General features: G+C 33.9%; 1 protein-coding gene across 3 annotated transcripts; it reads right to left on the bottom strand.

The window, feature by feature from the left end:
* Positions 1 to 10,899: 10,899 nt before the first annotated feature.
* On the bottom strand, positions 10,900 to 16,733 carry LOC149933845 (uncharacterized). Of its 3 annotated transcripts, XM_090181685.1 has the most exons (13): positions 16,694 to 16,726; positions 16,584 to 16,615; positions 16,378 to 16,464; positions 16,154 to 16,246; positions 13,182 to 13,388; positions 12,955 to 13,113; positions 12,749 to 12,895; positions 12,057 to 12,674; positions 11,862 to 11,975; positions 11,688 to 11,795; positions 11,405 to 11,625; positions 11,188 to 11,347; positions 10,900 to 11,118 (listed from the first exon to the last, which is right to left on the bottom strand). In XM_090181685.1, exons 5-13 carry the CDS (start codon positions 13,366 to 13,368, stop codon positions 10,976 to 10,978), a joined length of 1,857 nt encoding a protein of 618 aa, XP_090037811.1. In that variant the 5' UTR covers positions 13,369 to 13,388; positions 16,154 to 16,246; positions 16,378 to 16,464; positions 16,584 to 16,615; positions 16,694 to 16,726; the 3' UTR covers positions 10,900 to 10,975. The 3 variants fall into 3 exon arrangements, with proteins under 3 accessions (XP_090037811.1, XP_090037810.1, XP_090037809.1); XM_090181684.1 differs by having other exon boundaries at positions 16,584 to 16,733; XM_090181683.1 differs by having other exon boundaries at positions 16,378 to 16,521; positions 16,584 to 16,733.
* Between the last annotated feature and the right edge of the window lie 368 nt (positions 16,734 to 17,101).

Consider the following 17,101-nt stretch of genomic DNA (forward strand, 5'->3'; position numbering starts at 1 on the left):
TAGACACGGCCAACTTTGACAATCGCACAATAGCGGCCAACCCATTCTCCGAAATTCCATAAACAAGGATTTTCCCGCTATAGATCATGCTATAAACTAGCGGCGTTCTACGCCACGCTCGTTTTTATATTGGCTTCAATGCAAAAACTATTCTAAAAGTAATTTTCTGCTAAATGCGCTCAACGCCGAGAGATATTTTTGTTCGTATGTTAACATAGAAATTTCAACGAATGGGTTGGCCGCTATTGCATGAGTATCAAAGTTGGCCGTGCCACGATGATTGGCATTAAGTTGGGAATATATAACTAGAGATCCAATATAGGCCCCAGAAATCTGGGTTTCGCGTGACAATTTCTCCACTGATTGTAAACGATATCATTCGGAGGTGGCACCTTCTTTCCTCTTTCTTTCTTTACTTACGCACCAAAGCTGCCACTGGCTGCTTTTAGGCCATAAAAATCTTATAACATGAATGATTCCGTATAAATACAAATTGGGCCAATTACATTTTCGGAGGTTTCATCATTATCAGCCAATCACGATTCAAAGAGTGATTACGGCAACGACTCGTTGCCATCTAGTTTGAGTTACTGAAAATAATAATTCGATTTTAGATTACGTCACCTTAAGAACCCGCATTTGATTGGCCCACGTCAATCGAGTCACGGCTCCCTGCACGAGCGCGAGAAGGGGGCCGTGATCGAGTTTAATGTAGTTTTAAAGATGGTAGACTGTTTCTTTACTCGTAAAGAGTTTTCTCTTTGGATAACTATTGCGTTGTTTGTTGTTATGGCTTCTCGATGTTTCATTTCCACATGTAGAAAACGATTTGCGGTGTGTCGTTGCACAGGTAAAAGTTTGAGTTTCCTTCAGCAATTTGAAATGTTAACAAACGGCGGGCTTTCAAATTGACGATTAGTGGAACAACAACTCAGGACTATAATTACTGCAATATCCGTTTTTTTAAAAACACTTTATTTAACATTGTAAATATCTGTCTTCGTTGAGTACTATCTCTTATGTTGTTTAAAGGAATATTGTCACTCATTTTGGCCCCTGAATTCCACTTCTCGGTCTCGGTTTTGATGAGCTATACTTAAGCGCCACCCATAAGAAAACGGCGAATTTTACAAATAATTTGAAAAAATTAGTTTTTCAGTTATGATTTTCATATTTTGAAACTATATATTTGTTTCAAATATTACGTTTAAAAATATTGTACAAATATATTAGGGTTAAATATTTTTTAAATTAATTTTCAACACCAGAAGGTGCTTTATCCATTCGTGGATAGAAAATACGACAATGGCGCCATGAAGCGAGAATAAATATTTACGTTAATTAATCGTTTAAAATATATTATTTCAATCGATGTTTATAATAATTTTTGAAAAATATTAAATATATATTATAATTATAAAAATTATCCTGATTTTGAAATTTCATAAATATTTATTTCATACTACAAGTACTACCATAAGTCTATAAACATTTTCAATAAGTATGCCTCTTTGGGAAATATTTTACGGAGTAAATAATGCATAATTATGCTGTGGTTTTTTCGATAATAAAACAGTTAATTTACGTTAAAACGTTTTATAGGGTAATAGCATTCCTCAACCATGTATGGCCGCCATGAAGGTCAGGAACGGTGTTTTATGGTTTTTCAGGGAGGACAGAACCCCCAGCCCCCGGAAAATGTTTTCTATAAAGAACAAAAACGCGTCAAATTTAATATTCTTTAGATTTGTATTTTTAGTTATTGTCCCCCTTTTGGTTAATACGTAAGTTTTTAATATTTCGAATGTAGGTTAATGCAAATATTTTCGTAAACGTTTTAGCTCATAAAAATTCTGATGGGAGCAATGGCCCCCTTGCCCCACCAAAATTACGTCCCTGATGAAGGTATTCTTTTTCAATGGAAAACATTGGTGAAACTATCTGACGTCATCGTGCCAAGAGCTTATTAAATTAAAATTAAATTCGATGAAACCAAAAACAATCAAGTTTTGATTCATATTATATTATGAACATGATAATTTTGTTCATGGTGTATATAGCTATAGATTTTAATAAACTTCATGAATCGAAATTCCGATCTATTTCCGTTTTATTGAAATGTATATATACATTATTATTATTATTTATAAAGATTTCGGTAAAAGAAATAATCATATTCAATTATACAAAATTACACGAAAAAATAATATCGATTAAAAGAAATTATACAAAGCAAAATTAAAATCAAATAAATACGAAATTCACGGAAAACGATATTACAAGAAAAACAATTAAATTCAATTATGTACAAAATTACACCGAAAAAATAAAATTAAAATCAAAGAAACACGAATCATACGAAAAACCCAAATAGATTCAATGAAACAAAAAAATAAAGAGAAAAATAATTAAATTCTATTAAAAAAACTAAAAGGAACAGAATTAATTTCAATTACACGCAAAATCAAGTGTAGATAAATTTAAATACACGATAGACAAAAATCTAAGCCATGAAACAAAATTACAGAAAAAAACGAATAGAAATAATTCAATGATATACAAAAGTAAAATAAAATTGAAATAACATGTGAAAAACTAGTATCCAGCTGGCAATTCCCCTTCTTCAAAAGGCGTATAACTTCCATCGGGCGAAGGGAACTTATCTCTAATTTTAAAAACGCAGCACGCCGGAATGACTAGGCGCCTCCCTCTTCCCAAAATGCCATATTGCATTAAAGTAAAATTTCTATATGCGTGATATCATAAGTTAATTAATTACTAGCTCCCTATAAGTTAGACAGACACATAGACCTAATACATTTGGCGATTTCTTCCACTAAAAAAAAATAACGTATATGCGCAACCTAGTGGATGGCGCCAAAACTACGGTTTGAAATTTTAAAAAGATTTACTTTCGCTCGCAAACCGCAATGCATGATATTCCGGAAGCAGATCCAACCCTATAAGCCAATCAGCGGCTTAGAGTGAGCCAAAGGAATTTTTTACGGCCAACTTATGTTTTATCGATATTTCTACAACATAATGGAGGTGGTCAGTGCTTAAAACAGCTGTATCCGGGATTCTAACAACACAGAAGCGTGATTTTTGGCTTGGTGTTAAATAGTCAGTTTTGTGATATTTAGTTAGTAAATTATTTATTATTTTATTTCAAGACAGTGGTTCACTATGAATTTTCGTGACTTTTTAAAGGAATCTTTAAAAACTGAGTGCCATTTAAATAATACTGAAGGAAATATACATTCTGACAGAAGTTTGCTGTTTGAAAGAATATTGCAAAATAATATGTATGATGAGATAGTATGTAAGTTAAATAACATTTTTAAATTGGAGACAGATCTTTTGAAAAGAAAAATGAAAACCAGGGAAAATCCTTTTATGAATGACAATGACCCTCCTGAAAGGTGTACATCAAAGTCTTTGACTAAACCAAATGAGACCATTGAATCTGAGCCACCAAAGAGGAAGAAAAAACCCAAACCACTAATTCCATTTGGAACTATTGTTATGTTTCGTATAAATTATTTAAGGCAAGCAAATCTATTAAAGCAGAGCTTTTATAAAGATATGAAAAAACTGACATTAGATGAAAATTTAAATATGGATGATTTGGAAAAGATTTTTAATTTCTTATCACGCTCCACCTATGATTACGGGTTTGAGAAACTTAGATGTCATGATTTGCCCAACATTGATTTTGGTATGGAAGCTGAAGCTGAAGCAAGTAACGAAGATGACTTGATGTTGGATGACGATTTTGAATTTGATCATAACGTATTAGACCAACTAGAATTTCAAGCTATGGAATTGCATTCTAAGGATAAATTAGATAAACAATTAGTTCAAATTGACCAAAATTTATCATTATCCAGAGAAATTATGTGCCTTGAAGAAGACCAAGCATTATACAGGTTAGCAGGAGGCTCGATAGGCCAAATTAAAAATGTGTCAAAGCGCCTAAAAGAAAAATATAGTTACACTTTAAAGCAAAAAATCAAACAACGAAACATTTACAATATGGTGAAAAAAGTATGCCAAAATAAAAATGAAAAATCTACACTGCCAAAATGCTTGCAAATTAGGGATTATGGGAAAAAAGGGGGCCTAATGTTTCCAAAAAAAGAATTCCTGCCATTCATTCAACTTGTTATCAACATAACGAGAAAATTCGCATCCCTAGAAGGCTTAGAAAAGTACAAAACCAACATGATAAAGGTAATTTTAATTTTAAAACAATTTTTTTTAATATGTATCTTATATTTTTTTATATTAAACAGATATGTAAAGAAACTATATCTCAGTATTTGGGAACTATTTGGATTTTGTATTGTCGTGGACTTCCTACAGATTGTTTACCAACGGATGAAGGAGTTAAAGATTTTTTGATATTTGGGTTAGAAAAATGGTAAATTCTAGAGTTCAAGAGTTTATGGACGGATATTTAGATGATCTTTCAAATCAAAAACTACAACTTGGAAAGGGTGGTCAAACCTTACGAGATAAACTATACGCTGCAGTGGCTCTTAACAAAACGTTGGTAACAAAAGGAAGTATTAGTTGTGCTACAGATATGGAAACTACCCCAAGTAAAAAACCTGAGGGCTCTGCTGTCTCCAGAAGGGGCTCAAATTCTACCAGAAGGGGCTCGAATGCTACCAGAAGGGGCTCGAATGCTACCAGAAGGGGCTCGAATGCTACCAGAAGGGGCTCGAATGCTACCAGAAGGGGCTCGAATGCTACCAGAAGGGGCTCGAATGCTACTAGAAGGGGCTCGAATGCTACCAGAAGGGGCACGGTAGTCTCTGGAAGATTTTCTTCTCAGTACAGGAGAAGAGGTGCTACTCAGGCTACCACAAGTGATTCTAGTCATTCTACCAAAAGTGATTCTACTAACTATGCTACCAGAAGTAATTCTACTAACTATGCTACCAGAAGTAATTCTACTAGCTATGCTACCAGAAGTTATTCTACTCAGTCTATTGGAAGTGGTCCTAACCATGGTATGAGAACTTCAAGTCCTACCAGAAACTGTAGTCTTAAGATAAATTTAACTCCTATGAGAAAATCTAGTAGAAATAGCTCAATTTCCTGTCTAGATAATTCAACTAGTCAAATTCATTCTTCTTCTAGCCACTTTAGCTCAAATTTTAGTCAATTTAGTGGTAGAGTTAGAAAATTAAAACTATTTGAAAACTAGTCAATTTAATAGTAAAATTAGAAAAATAAACCTAGAAAAACTATTTGATATCTAGAATGTATACTAGTCAATTTAGTTCAAACAATTTTAAGAATAAAAAGTTAGCAATATGGAAATTAAAGTTTAAACAATTTTTAAAATAAAAAGCTATCAATTTGGAAATTTTAATTAAAATTTAAACAATTTTGAATTAAAGTTTAAACCATTTTTAAAGTAAAAAGTTAGTTACTAAATTATTTAAAAGTAGATTTATATAATTTGAAATTTCATTTTAATAAAATTTTTAAATGGAGACGTTAAAAAAGTCAAGCAAGTTTTCTTTTTATCGGGTAATTTTAAAGCAGTTTATCATAGTACAAATAGTCGAGAATTGGCAAATGGTGGCTAATTACAGAGAATTGTATTAAAAGCTAAAACCACTAAATGAAATTTTATTCATTCATTTTAAAAACCTACATGTTTAGCGTTAATCTTAAACCACAAATTCTCAATGGCATTTTTAATTTCCAGGATAGTACTGGAATTTTAGAATTCTGATTCTCGTATATATAAATGGGTGTCCCTAATGTTTTTATTACTTGAATTATGACCGTGAACATTGCCTTTAATAGTAACTGCTTTAAGTCCTGTTTCATAGTTAATTCCATCAACTTTACTGCCAGTAGCATATTTTACTTGAGAAAATAAACTTTCAACTGAGCTTCCATTTATCCGTATTGGCGATATAAAATAGTCAGGGTATAAAACGAGGAAATCTTCACACAAATCTATCATACCGTAAACACAGACTCGAAGTAGATCCCAAGTTTGCCAGCTTAAAAACTTATTTTGAAGGGGTGAATTTAAATTTATATTTTGATTTTCATTTAATACTTCTTTGATCCATGTGCAGAAAAAACCTACACCTAATTTGATAGAATCAATGCAACTTGAATCACTTATACTAATCATTGCGCTTTTTGATAACATTCCCATTTCAAATATTTGATTACATGCTCTTAAATAATTGTAGGTACACTGCGCACTCTTCTTTGCTTCGGCATTTCCTCCTTTACTATCAATGAAATGTGTTAACTCTGACAAAATTGGTTCTTGTTGCATGAATTTACTGGGAGTGACGTTAAGCCTTGTCCAAGAGTCTCTTATCAAGTAACTTACCAAGAGCCCAGGTACAAACCTAGTTTGTTTATGTTTTGCCCTGAAATCCTCCCTACGCTTAACACCTTGCAGGTCAAACCAACCATGTTCAACACTATTTCTGCAAAAGTTCTTGGTTCCATTTGGTCTGGAAGAAAACAAAGCTTGAACTATGTTTTTTAGCTGGTGTGTTGGGCAAATAACCCAGTGTATTTTTCTTCCTTCTACAAATGGATTTTCAAAGCTAGGGTGAATATTGAAATCTTCGGTATTTGTTAGAAACGCTCCTTGATGGCCTAGAGTACACTTTATAAGAGCCAGATTTTCACTAGCACCATCACATACGAGGCACATGGTTCCAAAGGAATAAGCGTTGAGAGCTTCTATAGTTTTAAACAAGGCATCTGCAACAAAGTGTTGTTGGAAAGTGGATGAGGCTGTGAAGTACGGTCCAATGAAATGATAATCGGAAGTTAAGTCTCTCCATACAAATTGCAATACGTATTGGGTTGGAGATGGTGAATTTTTCTTTCTTGGCTCAAATATATCATTTAAATCATTATATGATTCCCGTGACATAGCAAAACCTTTAAATTCATTAGATTTAGAGTTCCATATTACCTTCTCAATAACTCTTGTTTCGTCAAAAATGAGAACTCCTTGACCCATGGGTTTTTTTTCCCCTTTTTTTCTTTTTCGCTTTGAAAAGCTTTATATTTAGTTTCTTCTCTGGCCATATGAACTTGATGGATTCCTGGTTTCATATTACATTTTTGGGATCTTCTTTTTAGGGTTTTCTCACACGGAAGTTGTAAAATTTCGAATCCCCTTAATGCATTATAAGCAGCTGGACTGCGACAATAAACAGCTAGAGCTATTCTCAAACTTACAGCACTCCATCTATTTGTTCTTGAACTGATCTTGGTTTTCTCTTGGTCTTTCAAAAAATCTGCTTTGTCTTTGAGTTGTTTTTGCAAAGAATCTTTCTCCCACGCCCTTCTCAGCAACTCCTTTTTCTTTCGGCTTAATTTGGAGTCAGTAAGAACTTCATTCAGTTCACCGCTACAATTTCCATTAATCAAGCTTATTATATTTTCCATTTCATCGGATTGTCCACAATTAAGGTTGACCTCTTTTAATTTAAGTTTAGCTTCAAGTTTCTCCACTTTTTTATTCAGAAGATTTTTCGCTTGTTTAAGTCGCCTGAGCCGCAAATTTTTACTTGAAGGGGACAATTTTGCCAAACTGAAATTGCTAGTAATTCTTTGCCGTTTGTATTTGCGTGTTGGTGTTTCTTCTTGTTTTCTCTTTTTGGCTTTGGTTAAACAATTTGTAGCGTACTTGCAATTTCTACACTGTTTAACTTTTAGTTGTGACTGTTTATCACTTTTAAAATAAATCTCGCATTTTTTTGATTGATATCTATGAATTGGAAAGTCAAACTGCACCATAGATTCATGCATTTTACAATCATTTAAAATTGTTAAACTTATTCCTGAGCAAAATTTGTAACTACCTAAGGGTGAAATTAAGTCAAATAAGCTATACAGTTTTTCAATATCCAACACGCCTTCAATATTTGTGACTTTGATTTCTTCAACTTTCTTAAAAAGCACTGACAAATAACAATCTCCACTATCGTTAATCGATAAAGAAATCGGATCCAACCTCAATCCGAGAAGTCCTTTTGAATTCGGCCTTTTAATCAGAATAAAAATTTCCCCCTTGTAATCATTATGAACCTTAGTTTAAAAAAAAGAGTATATTAAAAACCTCGCTACACAATAAACCTTACACGCTAGTGATCGTATTTAAAAAATTAACTAACCTCATATTCTAAGTTGTATTTTGTATCTTCTAAAATTAGTTTTTCAATTGTTGATAAAATGTGGCTTGACACTGGTATTTGAAGGTCATGGGGCAAATCTGCTTCTACGCTTACATTTTTGGTCTTGAGTAATTCATTAATTGGAGCAACAAAAATAGTATTGGTAACTCCAAGAGAGCACTGAGTCGCTACAGATACATTTGATATTCTTGTAATTGGTTCTGGAACTTCGATTACTTTTGGTTGATCTTTGGTAAGTGGAAAAAGGCAACACTGAGAGGATACTGATTTAACACTGGGATGAAAACTTGTTTGTGAAGATGTTGAGGTATAATTGTTTTTGATGATTATTAATCGACCATCCGAAACTGGAACTGTTTGTTTTTTTTTTAAACGGACAACTTTAACTGGTGGGTCATCAAGGCTTAGTTTTCCAAGCCCACTAATATCACAAGAAGTGCTTTTATGTTTACTTTTAATAGTAGGTTGTAGTAAAAACATATTACATTGAGTTTGCGCGTGCTTTCTGCATAAAACTGACACAAAACCTGCCATATTAACTACAATGTTTGAATATAAGACAAAATAGTTATCCCGCCAAACTTTCAGATACCCGTTGAACTTTGAGCCGCGGCGTACGAAATTGACTCCCTACATAGGCCACTCAGCTTCGGCGTAAAATAGAAGTAAAAAAAGGAAACCGTAAAAATTTTCGGCACCAGATGGCGCCACAAAGGGTTAAGAGACAGCCGTGGAAGAAATCGCCAAATGTATTAGGTCTATGTGTCTGTCTAACTTATAGGGAGCTAGTAATTAATTAACTTATGGTGATATCTATATGTACCGATAAATTAAAAAAAATCATTATAATAGGCAAAATCCCCAGGAACCGGGTGAAAAGGGCCCACGAGGGACTGATAAGGGGCCCGCAATTGTGGGGCGAAGATTTGAAAAAACGGTTTTAAGGGTTCTATGGGGGGAGGGGGGACGGGCTGGCGACTGCAAATCAAGATAACTTTGAAAATGTTTAGCGAGGTCATGAAAGGTGCAAATCAAAGAAATTTTCAAAACGTTTCAATGTCTCGAGGAGGTAATTGAAGGGCCCGCGAGTATAATTTCTGGCCGGACCCCATAATATCTCTGCACGTACCTGAAATGTACGCTAACCGGTTCAGTCCGGTTCATTATAGTCGCGTCTTTTCTAAATTTCATCGTCATGAGAATGATTTCCTCCAAGAGGCACACTATTTCGAATATTGCGCCACTGCTAATGCCTACAACATTTGTTCTCTATAACTGTGGGCATTATCCTACAATGCCCGCAAATGCAAAATTTTGGCGCACCTGGCTTATGTTGCGGAACGGGATCATCCTCATCTGCAATAACAAATATTTGACACGTGTAATGAAAGATCTCTAAATCTTTAGTGTCTATTGCTGTCTTCGAGACGATTGTACACCGATTACGGGAAGTGACGATCCCTTAGTTTCTAACAGACTAGGAAAAGCCCATAGAACTTTAATTACCAAATGTCATTAACAAGGCCACCGCTTCTGGATTTTTTGCCGCCACCGAACAAAAAACGTTTTCCAACTTTCTCCGTGAAGCGCTTTTTGATGCTTTCTGTAAAGATGCGCAAACAATCAAATTACACACGTAACGAAAACATCGTTATAAGAATCATATACACATGATTGACAAACCGTGTATTCGGTTATTCTTCTTGCTAGCGCTTCTTCCATCCCGACTTCATTTTGTGTTATATTTCTCTCTTGGATAACTTTTGCCCTCGTCGTCACTATCTTCTTAACTCGAGGTACCCTCGAAGAACCAGGTACCGCGAGCGGCTCCCTCGAAGGACTAGGTACCGCGAGCGGCTCCCTCGAAGGACCAGGTACCGCGAGCGGCTCATTCAGTTTTCGTTTATTTGGCCGACTCAATTTAGCCGTTGAATCTTGTTTGGTGGTCTAAATAATATAATTAACTTATCTAATTAGTTAGATTAATGTATATATATATACATATATATATATATATATATATATTTATCCAAAGATTACTTACATGCGCCTGAGCAGAAGCTAAGTTACTGCAATGCACTTTCCCCGAAGCACATTTGCATTCCGGGCGACATTTGACCTCCCACGCCCGACAAGTGCAACCGCCTCTTGGGCCTACCTCTCTCGCGCTGGTTCGGGTACCCTAGTAGCACAAATCGGTTGGCCCGACTGCGGTGGTTAACGATCTGGCCGACTGGGTCGGTACGACTGTGATTTTTTGGACGCAATGACCTACCTGCCCAACTGTATGTTTTACAGTCGCTTTGTTGTTGGAGAGAGCAGTTGGCCAAAGGTTGGCTAGCCGTTGGCCAACCACTGATTTTACTACTGTTTTACCGTTAAAAACGACTGTTGGAAAAAGGTTGAGAAAGCAATGGCCAACGCCGATTTTACTGCCGTATTATCTTAAGAAATGACTGTTAAAAAGGGGTTGGATTACCCTTGGCCAACTGCGGATTTTACTGTCGTTTTAGTGTTGGATGTTTCAGGGAAACCGTTGTTGGAAACGAGGTGGAATTTGGAAGCTGACTATAAAAATACCGAACAACATATTGCACTCCAATGCTAAAAACAACCCTGAAAAAATTAAAATAAAACCTTGCCTTCCTAATAGTAATTTAAAACGGTATAATCGTGAAAATCATTTTATTACACAAAAAATTGAAACCATACAATTGGTTTAGAGATTGCATTTAATTTTTTTCTTGGAAAAAATAACTCATTTAGCTCGACTATTAATCACTGTCATCTGTGTCTTTCTTTTCTTGATTTCTTTTACTTCTACCGCCTTCTCTGTCAGGAGCATACTTGACCCATTTTTGGATTATGCCCTCTATTTCAAAAACTTTACTGCCCTTCATATTTAACTGAACAGCTCCTAAATTGGTTAATGGTTAATAGCTGAATTTTAAATGAGCACAGAATTTTAATCAAGATCGTATTTTACCAATTATGACATCTTTGAGTTTAAGCTCTTTAAACGCATATTTATTGTTAACTCCAATCCAATTAAATTTGAGAACCAGCTCGTGACACATCACATTCTTCAAAATCCTTCTTGTCATATCTTTCACCTTTTTCCCTCCAAAGGAAGCAAACTTTTTAACCTAAAAATGTATATTAGATTATTTATCTTTTAATTATCAATTGATTTTAACTCTTACAGCTTTGTCCTTCACATTTTCATTTTCAATAAGTTGTTCGAATTTTTCTACCTCTTCCAAAGTTTTGAAGGGAAACTCCGGACATCCGGGAATATTTAGATCTTCAAAATCAGGTTGAGCATTTCTGTCTTTCATGCAAATTTCAAGGGCTTTATCCATTTTTGCATTCAGATCAGTCAACATAAAAAGCACAGTTCTTTGAAATTTTTCCGGACTTAAACCTATGTTGGTTACAAATAAAAATTAAGAATCAATAGAAATGAATATACTATGTCATATATACCTAATAAATGATCACGTCTTCCAACATTCCTGACATTATAGGATGCTTTTGTACGAAGCGTGCTACTGCGGAATGTTTCATCTGTCCGGTAATCCTGCTGATCCGGATCTAAGAATTAAATTATTTTATAAGACTACAAAATGAAAAGGTTTTCGAAGTATTCAATGTAAATACCTTCGAAGGTTCTTGTTTTTCTCAAATCGTCACTCCCTTCATTCGATGAATATTTTCTCGAAGTCGAGTTATTGTGATTTTCAAGACATCTTGGTTCATATCGTTGTGAATTGTCTGAAAAAAGAAAATGGAAGCTTTAACTAAGGATATTTTTGAGAATAAGAATGAAATAAGCAACAAAATTTCGTTCAAAACCTTTGTTACAGTAGAAATTAACTTGTGGTCTTTCGGTATTCAGAGGAGATGGAGATGACATAAAGGCTGAAAACACTGGATTTGATGTTTGTGATGAAAAGGCAGCAACATTTTCTTTACTTGAAGTTTCTATATTTCCTACACTTACGCTAAGATTGTCTAGGTCAGATAGCATGCCTGGTTGTTGGTTATTAGTTCTAATGGTAGTAGGTAGAGTAATGTTATTATTTAAATTTACATTAGAGACAGTTAAATCAGTTAGAATTTTAGACGGAATTTTAACTTTTTTTTTAGGCACCACTTTAGGTTGCACATATTTACGAATTAATGTAGATCTTTTAAGATTAACTTGTTTAGAGGATTTATCTTGTAGTGGGGTGCTAACTAGTTTAGAAGAATAATCTTGAAAGGGGCCATATAGATTAGAAGTTTGTAGAGGAGTGGTGAGCAGTTTAGATGCTTGAACTTGAAGTGGAGTGCCAATTAGTTCAAAAGATTGATCGGATAGTGCGGTGCTAACTAGTTGAGACGATTGTCCTGGTAGTGGGCTGCTCATTAGGTTAGAAGGTTCATCTTGTAGTACATTACTACATATTGCATCAGTCTCCTTTTCTTTTGCTGTACAAGAAAAATATGTATTAAGATAAAAAGCTAGCTTGGCCATATCAATGTTTTAGATACTCATAACTTACATATCAATTCAATCGAAGTTTGAACGCTAGTGGCTGACAAGTCTGAAGAACTCTTACTAATCGGAAAATTTGGTGGTTTTGGCAACGATATTTGTCTCCTACCTGGTCGATTTTTAGGGCATTTTTTAAGAGATTCTTGCGTGTCATCTACGATGTTAATATCGTTAAATTTTATAAACTTTTGAAAAATAGATTTTATTATTCACCTTCATCAGAGTCTGACTCTTTGCAGTTTGCTACTTTTTCATGAGCATATTGCCGTTTAAGTATTTTTCTTTTTCCACCTCGGCCAATGTCCAACTCGCTTGAAAGGTCTGAAGTATATTCAGATCTCGTTAGAAGCTCACGAGCTTTGCTATACGGCACTAATAGAAAATATAGAAAGTTTTTTTTAAGAGCTGCCTTTTCGCTTTTACTACTAAATCAAACTTACTAGTTTTGGTCATTATTTTTCCATTATATAGCTTCCAGTCATCATTCGGTGTAGCACCATCTTTAATTAATTTAATAGCTTCGTGTTGTCGTGATGGTGGCCAATAACACGATGACCTATTTGGGCACCAAGAATAGGGAACAGCTTCCACAGTATCTTCCCCATCAAAGTTGAATATCACATACATTTAAACAAAAACCAAAGATCCTTCAAAAATAAAATATTGCCTCTCAGCAAGTGCAATTAGAAAAGTTATCAATCTCGCGAGAATAAACAAGGAAAACATTTAAACACTAATACTAAACAAAATTGTAACACATTTTTAATGTTACCACTTAAGTTTTTACAATATAAAGGGGATATTAGTAGCGGTGCTAAGATCAGGCTTGGAATTTTTAAAAGGGTAAAACATTTGGTTTTTGGGGCTACCGTTGACAAGATGACTGAGGCATGATGGTGCTGTCTTGGTTATTAGTTTAGTTGATTATTACTATTTATTATTAATTTTCAATTGGTATTACTAAAATTTTAAAAAAATTCAGTTGAAGTAAATTTTTAATTAATTTTCAAATTTAAACCATTTGTGGATATGAGTGGATGTGTAAAATATCTTAGCACCGCTACTGACAGATACTAAAAAAGTTAAAATGATATTTATGCATAATGTAGGAGGGGAACTATGGTAAACAATGAGTTGTTTTTATTTGGATAATGAAAACACTTTCTTTCAATTAAATCTATGGGATAGGTTTTTAGTTGCTTGGATACTCTAGCCACAAATATTCCAAGCAGTGATGAACGCAATGGGTATGTAAAACTGTTGTCATGAAATTTACATATATTACCAACAATTGCTATATCTTTATTTTTGGATTGATAAAGGCTTTTTATTAAAATAACATCGCCAGTAGATAACTGAAAACAATTGTCAGGTGGATACGTAGATATTGTGTAAATAGGGGACACAAATTTTTTGAAAGATTTCGCATCATCAGGTAAATTGGCTCTACGGTCTCTAAATTCTTTTTTGAGCCCATAACGTATACCCTTTCTTTTGTTTTCTAAAATATTTTGACATTCACCCAATCTTTTAAAAAGTTGTTGCAATGGCTTATTAGGAGATCTTATTTTCTTTTTTAAAAGCTGCAAAAAATTTTCAAATGAAAAAGCACTAAAGAAGTCCAACGGACCAAATCTTTGTACGTCAGCTGCTAAGTGTGTTAGGGAATGGATATTCCAACTGACAAATGCATTTCCATAAAAATCTGGGGAAGAAGAGACAAACATCTCTAAGAGATCGCCGGCGTAATTTGAGAGATTTTTACTGTGAGTCGGAGAAGCTAATATATAAATGGCACACTGTAATAGTCTAAAATGATTGAGTACATCTGTGGAAAGAATACCCTTTCCCAAAACTGGACCAGTATACAACAAAAACTGTCTAAGTTCTGTTGCTTTCCAGCGATCGATGTATTTAAGTGCTCGCGGTTTACGGGCAAATTCACATGGAATATACCCTCTACAATTTTTGAGTTTCTCTGAAAAGTGTTGAACCAATTGACTGCTAAGACGGACTACTAATTTTCCCTTTCTTACCCAACTATGTAACATTCTTCTCATACAACCAAGGCATACCAAATGCATATAGTCAAGGGGAAAATTGGCTACCATGTTAATATCTAGCTGTTCTAAGGGAGAAGGCCTACCAGCTAAATGATGCTCTTCATTATCCTTGTTACGAAATGATTCGTTAGTACGAAGTGTGACAAGCTCATCCGAACCTTCTAACTCCAAAAATACAGTGTGGTTATCACATCTAAAACCTCTAATTGTACACTTATCACAGCTGAAAAACCCCGTATGTCCCTTTGTACCTTTCACTAAAGCCCTAGCTGGCGTATCCAATATAAATGGCCCATGTAGATTGCAACTGAATGTTTTACCCCCGTAAATAAAACCATTTGCATTAAGCTCGTCTAATTCATTTATAAATGGCTGCATATACTCGTCAAGAATTCCCGGTTTAGATTCCCCACAAAACACCCCAACAGGAAAAATATTGCCTAGTACACCTCCAGAGAAACTATAAACCCCTGCCAAAATTGGCCAAAAATTTACATTAGAACTTTTGTATAAAGGTAGGCCATCTATATTTATAGCAAATGAAATTTCATCAGCATAATTCGGGTGAGAAATTATAAATTCTGTCAAACCTCTTTGGAAACCAATGTGCCAATATTCCCCATTAGTTAAAGTTAATATTCCACTGCACTCTCTCTGTGTATGTAAAAGACTTCTAGAGTCTTTCGGTAGCTCATTATGGCCATGGGCACGAAGAATTTCTAGTAAGCTATTCAGCCTGACAGAATCTAAATTATGATTAAGGGCCCAGTTTCGAATGTCCTCTTTCAAATCTAATAAGCCATCTTCAGTTGTACTACTATCGTTAATCTGAATATCAGAACTATCATATGAGCTTGGAGACCCATTAGATAGATTTTCTAGACCTAAATAGCCGTTATCATTTTGCTCCTCACGATCGGTTTGTTCAATTGCCCCATTACTATCTGATGCTATAGAGTATTCAACTATATCTAAATTTGGTTGATAGTCTGGTGGTTTTTCATTAAAAACTCTATCTAAAATGCTTTGGACATAATTAGCTCTATTTCTTCGCATCTGCCGCTGACGTAATCCCCTGGGGATATAACTTTTATCAAAATCTTGCGTAGACTCATTACCGTTATTCATTTTAAATATAAAACAGTAGACCATAAAATCAGTACAAAATTGTATAGCTACTATTCAAATAGGAAAACATTATTTATTAATACTATGAACTACTTAATAAATATTCAAATTTAATGTTTTAATGTTAAGCACTTACATGTTAATTAACTATAGCAAAATATATTCAAAAATACCTCAAATATCTAAGCGACTGATACCCAAATAATTTCAAAATTAATTACCTTTACATGAGTTTGAAACTTGTGAAAAAAAAAGAATGAAAATTTAAAGTTCCACGATACAGTATAGATAAATGGTGAACCTTCTACCACGTGCTGTAAACAGGAATATTTAAGGTTATAACGTTAGGCAGTGAAATCTTAATTAAAAAGCTATAACCAAATATATTTAAAATAACTATAATAATTGATGGACTGAATACCAAATTAATTTGAAAATGAATTACCTTTAATAAGAGCTTGAAAATATAATGGAAATTGTTAAGTGCCACGAAAATAGCTGAATAGTAAAATGGCGACCCTTCTACCACGCGCTATGGAAAAGAAAGAAAGAAAATTTCCTTATGAAAGTTTCGTCTTCCTCTTGACCACTGCCAATGTGCGATAGCTCATAAATAAAGTTGGCCGTGTAATCATGGTAACGTTTGCTTACTCTTGTCGATGGTCCTGCCATCTGTAGCTCATCTAAAAAATGTCACAATTGTTATAAAATATATTTTTACTATATTAAAATATTTAAAACTACGAAATAAAATAACTTACTTATAATATTATGATATTTATTTTTGTTAGCGATTCTTGTAATAACTTGTCTTCTATAATGACGCTAAATTTTAGCTGATTCTGGTATGTTCAAAGTATGGAGTTTGCCCGTGATATAAACGCGATTTTAAAATATTTGGCTTTCACTATTTCGATTAAGTCCAAAATTTAAGTTCTAAAGATATTATGTGTAATAAAATAAGAAAATATATGTACTTTCAAGGATTAAAAGTATTAATATTGCATATATTTTAATATTATATTATTATTAGATATAATTTAAAGTTCATTTAGGTGTGATTTTACATTTATATAATAAAATTAAGTACAACTCGATCATTTAAACTTAATTAAAATGTTTAATTAGAAATTTATATTGATTAAATTTTTTTTATTAAATACAATACT

This window comes from Leiobunum rupestre, chromosome 7, assembly GCF_980474605.1.
Source record: "Leiobunum rupestre chromosome 7, qqLeiRupe1.1.hap1, whole genome shotgun sequence".
In the NCBI taxonomy this organism is placed as follows: domain Eukaryota; kingdom Metazoa; phylum Arthropoda; class Arachnida; order Opiliones; family Sclerosomatidae; genus Leiobunum; species Leiobunum rupestre.

Excerpts from the sequence above, each read along its gene's own strand:
- LOC149933845 (XM_090181684.1), bottom strand. The coding sequence starts at position 13,368 with ATGTATGTGATATTCAACTTTGATGGGGAAGATACTGTGGAAGCTGTT. Across the intron at positions 11,796-11,861 it reads AAAAACAAGAACCTTCGAAG|ATCCGGATCAGCAGGATTAC; the intron begins GTATTTACATTG and ends TTTAATTCTTAG. Across the intron at positions 11,626-11,687 it reads AAGACGTGATCATTTATTAG|GTTTAAGTCCGGAAAAATTT; the intron begins GTATATATGACA and ends TAACCAACATAG.